Source organism: Cnephaeus nilssonii (assembly GCF_951640355.1).
Source record: "Cnephaeus nilssonii genome assembly, chromosome: 19".
Lineage (NCBI taxonomy): Eukaryota > Metazoa > Chordata > Mammalia > Chiroptera > Vespertilionidae > Cnephaeus > Cnephaeus nilssonii.
Window position 1 is genome coordinate 39,237,952 of NC_137090.1, and position 7,617 is coordinate 39,245,568.

Here is a 7,617-nt window from a genome sequence, read left to right on the forward strand (position 1 = left end):
CCATGCAGGCCTTACCTGTGCTAGTCACAGGCGAGTGTGTGACCATTTTTCATCCACTCTCTCCTTCGATCACTTGTGTTCCACCTCTTGCCACCAATCATGTCCTTCCTCTGTCCTACCACAGGGGGAGAAACCATCAAGTACCTGTTTGCTGCAAGCAGCTGCAGCTTCCTCATCACCTGCAGGCCTGGCCCGCTCGCCCACCGTGCTCAACACCCCAGTGCCCATGAACCTCTTCTCTACCTGGGAGGTGGACTGCTCCAGCCCCAGCTGCGTGCTCAGGTTGTGCAGCCTGACTTTAAAGAAGCTGGTGATCTTGAAGGAGCTGGAGAAGGAGCTCATCTCCATGGTGATAGCAGTGCAGATGCAGGGCTCCAAGGACATCTTGAGATCCCATGAAATTATGCTGCCCACTAGTGGACAAGTGGAGACTGACCTGGCACTGACCTTCTCCCTGCAGTACCCCCACTTCCTCAAGGGAGAAGGTAACAAACTACAGATCATGCTGCAGCAGAGGAAGTGCAATAACAACCAGATCATCCTGGGCTACACGACACTGGCCACAGGTGCCATCCACATGGCTGAGGTGATGCAGCGACCCCCCGAGGGTGGCCAGGTGCTGAGCCTCAGCAGCAGCATCCAGGAGTCCTCCATCAAGGTGGCTGAGATCTGGATCTCTTCCCTGTCCAGTCAGCCCATCAACTACAAGGACACCACCATGCAGACCAGCCCCAAGGCCAAGTCCACAAATAGCTACACCGAGGGGAAATCTGAGAGCTTCTCTGAGCTGGAGGCCAGCTACAATGTGACACCCAGGCAGGACCTGGAAGAAGATGACTTTGACCTGAGGCAGCTCAAGAAGCAGCAGCAATGCATGCAACGAAACTTGAAGCAGAAAGTCATGGTGCTGCTTCCCAGGTCCAACATGTCAGAAGAGGTCCTAGACTCAGATCAGGACCCTACAGAGCATGTTCCCGAGGTGGAGGAGGACCTGGACCTTCTGTATGACAACCTTGAGAATCCCAGCGACAGTGGCCCAGACATGGAGGATGATGGCATCATCCTTAGCAACACCAAGACTAAGACCAGACAATACTTTGAAGGCCTGGCACACTCCAGCTGGCAGATGGAGATGAGGAGCATACACAGTGCCCGGAGGCAGAAGGAGCCTCCTCGGCTGGCCGACATGCCCGTGAAGGCCCAGGGCCCGGGCGGCAAGCTGTTCAGTGGCAGTGTCTCCGACTTGATGGCCTACAGCACCCCCGCCACCAAGGTGGACAAGACCTGTATCTTCTCCCTATCGAGCCAGCCCGTCAACCACCTGGACAGTGCCATTCTGGCCAGCACCAAGGCGGATAACTTCTCTGAAGGTGACTCTGAGATCGTCTTCTCTGAGCTGGAGGTCAGCTACAATGCTGCCCATAGGCATGACCTGGACGAGGATGACTTGGACCTGGAGAAGCCGATAGGAAGAAGGAGGTCCATGACCAGGCAACAGAACTATCAGCAGAAAGTCGCAGCGTGGCTGCAGAGGTTCCAAATGACAGAGGAGGTCCTGGACTCAGAGCAGGACCCTGAGGAGCAAGAGCCCGATGTGGACAAGGACGTGGCTCTTCTGTTTTACAGGCTGGTGAACCCCAGCAACAGTAGCTCAGATATGGAAGATGATGACCGTCTCCTAACCCCTCCCATGCCTGAGCTCATGACATACTCTGAAAGCCTGTCAAGTGGCCCAGATATGGAGGAGGATGACAGAGTCCTCCGCACCCCCAAGCCCAAGCCCAAGCCCAGGTCATACTTTGAAAGCCTGTCAAGTGACAGTGGCTCCGACTGGGTGGCCCACAGCATGCCCAACCCTGGGGAGCAGCCGGCACAGCCTGAGGACAGCCCGGAGGCAGAGACCTCTGCCCACGTCATGCTCACTAAGAAGCTGCCACCCAGCAGGTGCACCACCAAGACTGAGGCTCTGGTCCTCCCCTCCAGCAGCTCCAAGGGGAAGCAGCCCGCCTGCCGGGGCTGGAGCAGGTCCCTGAATGAGTCGTCCAACAGCCTGATCAAGGAGCGCTGCCCAGTCCCACAGAGCCACCTGCAGATCCCCAGGACGACCGTGTATGATCAACTGAACCACATCCTCATCTCCAGTGACTGTCTGCCCAAGAACATCATCCTCATCAGCACCTCTGACAGGCAGGGGCAGTTCCTGTCGGACGTCCTGCAGCAGCACATGCTGCCCGTCGTGTGCACCTGCTCCATGGTGGATGTCCAGGAGGCCTTCAGCTCCATCATCTCCTGGATACAAAGATATTGCAACTGCAATACCGAGGCCCCGATGCCAGTGAAGATCGCCGTGGCAGGGGCTCAGCACTACTTCAGCACCGTGCTGCGGGTCTTTGTGGAGCAGCTGTCCCACAAGAACCCTGACTGGCTGGGCTACATGCGCTTCCTGGTCATCCCGCTGGGTTCCCACCCTGTGGCCAGCTACCTGGGCTCTGTGGATTACCGCTACAACCACCTCTTCCAGGACCTGGCCTGGCAGGACATGTTCAACAATGTGGAGGCCCAGAGTTCTGTGCAGAACATTGTGTCGAGAATCACAGAGTACATCACAGGGGCCAACTGTGTCCACCAGCTGCCCATTGCAGAGGCCATGCTCATCTCTAAGCCGAAGAGCCCAGGCAAGTTGTCTTCGCAGAAGTTCATTCCCTTTGTGGGGGCAGTGAAAGTTGGAATAGTGGAACCAATTTCAGCCACGTCAGGAGACACAGATGATGCGGTCCCCTCATGCTCCAACATGCTTTTGTCCACCGCCAGGGAGGCCTCACACAACCCAACCTTCTCCTCATCAGTGAGTGGAGGCCTACCTTTCTCCACCCAGGGTGTCAGCGCTGAGCTGATGGAGCTACAGGTGGATTATTGGATGGCAGCCAAGCCCACAAACAGGAAGAGAAACGGGGAGAAGGAAGACCTGCCTACCACCAAAAACACACTCCAGAGCACCTTCCGGTCTCTCCAGGTCAGCAGGCTGCCCAGCAGTGGCGAGGATGCAGGCAAGCCCACAATGTCCATGACTGTGGTCACCAAGGAGAAGAAAAAGAAGGTGATGTTTTTGCCCAAGAAAGACAAGGCCAAGGACTTGGAGTCCAAAAGCCAGTGCATCCAGGGCATTGGCCGCTTGGTCTGCTCAGCTAAGAACCAGGAGAACAGGCAGCGGGTCCTCATTGATGGCGTGGAGTGGAACGACGTGACGTTCTTCCAGCTGGCAGCCCAGTGGTCCTCCCACGTTAAGCACTTCCCCATCTGCATCTTCGGACACTCCAATTCCACCTTCTAGCCCTGCCCCTCCCCCTGCCCTTCACCCTGCCTTGGCCAAGCCCAGAAGGACCCAGCTGCTTTTCTGTGAACAGTTCAGTTTACTACAGACACAGACCCTGGAAACCCAAAGAGAAACCGTTTTGGGTTCGAATGTGCTCACAGCCTGGAACCTAAAGGGGTTGTCCCTCACTGGGAGTCCCTCACTGCTCTGTTCAATAACCAGAACGCTCTGGCAGGTGGGAGTCAGGAGGCCAGTGTTGAGCTGGAGAATCATGGGAGATGTATTTTGGCCTCAGGATGCCCAACATTCCCAGTGAGAAGGTTCTGGCCTTGAAGACCTACCCTTTCTGGAAGCCAGGACTCTGCTTCCCTGGGGAGCCAGCTCCAGCCTGTACCCGTCCGGCCAGAGGTCAAAGGCTGGCCTTTGATTGTGGACATTCTGAGCAGAACATGGCGGCCAGTCTTCCCAACCTTAGGATCCAGCTGCCAACCAGCCAACTGGCCCCAGCACCACATATTCGGGGTTCCCAATGAACTTCAGCCTCACAGGGAGAAAAAAAGACCTGTATGGTGCACATCGCCCATGCACACTGGCTAGACAAAGTGGTCGAATTCCTGAGCAGGGAACCCATCTTCGTTCCTGTCTGTTACTACAGAACATTTGCTACCACCCAACAGCTGTGGGACCAATTATTTACCAGGTAAGCCCCTCCCCCTCCAGAGCACATGGTCACCAGGCTACCTGTTGGCTGTTTGCCTTCAGGTCAGTGCACTGAGTGTTTGTTCCTCTGAATCCTCGGTGAACCCCGGAGCCAGCTCATAGGGTTATAGTAGGGACTGGCTGGGGTCCTCCTGGAAAGATTTCTTGGGTGCCTAGACAGTGGAGAGGTCTGCTGGAGGGGCTGTGATTGAGCCAATTGGTCATTTTCTCTTCCTGTTGAGGAAGCCTCTGCCAAATTTGTGATGCTATTTGGGGCCTTGGGCTAAGTTCTTTTCTCATTTCATCAAGAGACTGGAGATCCCATTAGGGGTCCCTGTCCCAGGTGAATCCATATCAGAGATGCCAGTGGTGAGAAGTGGAGCCCCAGGGTCACCCAGCTCTATGAGATGGGGCTGGTTTGGGCTCATTCATTCAGCAAATATATTAAAAGCCCAGCCATGTACAGACACATCTCTAGGCACTGACCATAATCCAGCGCACAGAGCAGATCCTAAGTCTGCACTCCAGAGCTTCCTTCTAGTCGGGAGCGATTCAGTCACACTAGGCTGCACAGGCTCGTAGTGTCCACAGGACAGCCGATGTGACGTCCTCCTGGCCTCCTCTCCCTATGGCTGCATCTTCCCGTACTGTGAAGAGGAAGGTGAACCTCTGTTCCAGCAGAAAACGTGAGTCTGTTTTGGGTCGGAGCCAGGAGGGGAGTATGGGGAGTGTAAATTCAAGGTTCTGGCGGAACCCTGGATCCCACACATGGTGGGATTTCTGCAAGAGGGCGGAGGTCTGAGGGCTTCTCCTAGAAAAAAGGACATGAGTCAGAGAGCTGTACATGTGGATATGGGTGGTGTGGGCAAGCAGTGGGAGCTCAGTGAGAGAGTCAGACCCTCAGGAAATTCATACCCTTCCGCTCCTAATCCCAGCCCTGCCTGCACCCCTACCCGGGACCTTGCTCACTAACGGGGTAGAACCTCCTCAGTGGCAGCTTGGCCCGTGTATTCCACCCTGTGAGAGTTGAATTTAAGTGGGAGGCAAAGAACCACATGGGACAGCTAGTGAATTATGCAGCATGTAGGAGCAGGAGCCAAAGTTTGAGGTGATAGGAAGGCCCTGGGGATTGTTTGTTCACTCATTGGTCAGTATTCCTGAAACTCGTACTCTGTGCCAATGGGTGACATGAACAGGGTGGACACCAGCCCTCTCAGTCCTAATGGGAGGGAACAGGGACACTGAGAGAGCATGTCAGGTTCCCTTGAAGAAGGGGACAGGAGGTTCCCTCATTGATCCACAGCTGTCAGTTAGGAGTGCTTTCTGCCAGCCCCTCCTGGGTGACCAGGCGCGTCTCTGTCAGGACTGCCAGGTTGAAGGTGGACAAGGAGTAGGTTTGGCTTCGGGATGGGCAGGAGCAGGAGGCAAAGGACCTCTGGGAGGGCCATGTGGAAGGAAAGGGCACACCTCAGACTCTGCTGCCCCCCTCCTCTCTCTCCCCAGGGCCATCTCCTGCATCCTGGGCATCTGGCTGGACCAGTACCTCCAGAATTTCTCAGCCTGATGATGCTGTTGGCCTCCATAGAGCCAACTTTCCAGTCCCCGACCTGCCAAACCAGGCCCAGTGCCTCCATTCACGGCGGAGCACCTGAGCCCACTGAGGCCGAGACAGGAGGAGGAGGCGGCCTCCGGGGGTGGTGTGGGTGAGTGTGCCTTTGGAAGGCACACAAAAGGCAGTGAGGGTGGTAACATGTCCTCTTCTTGGATCTGCAGAACCAGCTCCAGAGCAACATCAGGAAAACCCTCCAGAGGCAACGCCACCCTAGTGGCCTCTCCAGAAGCAGAGCCGGATCCAGGCCCAGCTGTCACTGAACTTCAAGAGGCAGAAGAACCACCTGCAGCATTTCAGCAACTCACCCAGTTCCTGCGAGGCCTGTGGTGCCAGATCCTGGGCCCCAGCACATGTCAGCTGCCATGGCAGAGAGTGCTCCCCCGCCCCCCCCCCCCCCATTTAGATGTAGTGTTAAAAGTTTATGTTCATGTTAAATATGCTTATAATTTTAATGTATTTTTTATGATATTTAGTAACATAGAGTGTATTGTAGAGACGATTTAATGATATAATACTAAACATAACCTTAATTTAGATTCTATAAAATTTAACCCTATTAACCCTCAGAGCTTTGAGCAAGTCTGTTTTTCTTACCTTCTCCACCTGCCCTTCCTGGAGCCAGGATTCTGCTTCCCAGGGAGCTGGCTCTCCCCTGTGCCCAGACTCAGAGCTGGGTGGCCAAAGGCCAAGGACTGGCCTCCAATGGAGGCATCCTGAGCCCAACATGGAGGCCAGTCATCCCAGCCCTGGGACGTCATGTTGACCCCACACCACTCACTCAGGCTTCCAAATAAACTTGACCCTCACAGGGAAAAAATAAAATAAAATAAAATAAAATAAAATAAAATAAAATAAAAGGATGTAGCCTGCAGGCTGTCCAGGGACAGTGACTGGACAAACTGATCAAATACTTGGTGCCCAGCTTTCTGGGCAGTGACCCCACCTATAAACCCACCCTTCTGTGTTTATAAAGAACATTTGCTACTAACCAACATGGGTGGGACCAACCATGTACCAGGTGAGCCCTGCCCCTCCACAGCAACCTGCTTGCTGTGAGTCTTCAGGTCACTGCATCTCTCTGAGTGTTTGTTTGTCTGACCATGGGGAATACTGAGGCCCAGCCTCATAGGGTTATTGTAGGGACTGGGGGTGGGGGGGTGGGGGTGCGGTGTGTGTGGTTCCTCCTGGGAAAAGGCCCTCTGGGTGCCTGGACACTGGAGAGGCATGCTGGAGGGGATATTGTTGTTCTAATGGGCCATTTTCTCTTCTTAATGAAAGCTTCTGCCTTATTTGTGATTCTCCTCAGGCCTTAGGCTAAGCTATTTTCTCTTGTGATAAAGACATTGGAGACTCCATTAGGGGTCCCTGTCCTGGGTAAAGCCAGATTAGAAATCCCAGAGGTGAGCAGGGGGACCCCAGGGTCACCCAGCTATCTGAGATGGGGCTGGTTTGAACTCATTTTGTCAGCAAATGCCCTGCCCCCAGAACTGCACTCCAGCGCTTCCTTCTAGTCAGGAGTGATTCAGTCACACTAGGCTGCACAGGCAGGTAGCGTCCACAGGACAGTCAATGTGACTTCTTCCTCGAAGTATCGACGCATCTTCTCATATTTCGAAGCAGAAAGTGGATCTCTGGACCGGCAGAAAAAGTGAATGGGCTTTGGATCAGAGCCTTAGGGGAGTATGGGGACTGTGACTTGGAGAAGGTGGCAACACCCTGGATCCCACATATGGTGGGATTTCTGCAAGAGGTCAGAGGTCTGAGGGCTTCTCCTAGAAAAAAAGGGAGGGAGTCAGAGAGAGCTGTGCATGTGGATTTGGGTGGTGTGGGTGAGTGGGGAGGGGATGGGGCTGGACCACTCAGAGAAGAGCTCCCAGAGGCTGGGGTTAGGCAGGAGCAGAGCCGCTCAGGTCAGTGCCCAGGGCCTGCAGTCTGGAGGACTTCCTGGGGTGGGGGCTTGAACTGGGACTTCAGTGATAGAGATGGGAGGTTT

The 7,617-nt window shown here is 54.7% G+C and overlaps 1 protein-coding gene across 1 annotated transcript; it reads left to right on the top strand.

Moving 5' to 3' along the window:
- Positions 1-200: 200 nt before the first annotated feature.
- Positions 201-3,331, top strand: LOC307114577 (phosphofurin acidic cluster sorting protein 2-like; the record flags this gene model as incomplete). Its single annotated transcript, XM_079797117.1, has 2 exons — positions 201-1,192; positions 1,781-3,331. The coding sequence occupies exons 1-2, from the start codon at positions 227-229 to the stop codon at positions 3,329-3,331; spliced, it is 2,517 nt and encodes an 838-aa protein (XP_079653243.1). The 5' UTR covers positions 201-226.
- Between the last annotated feature and the right edge of the window lie 4,286 nt (positions 3,332-7,617).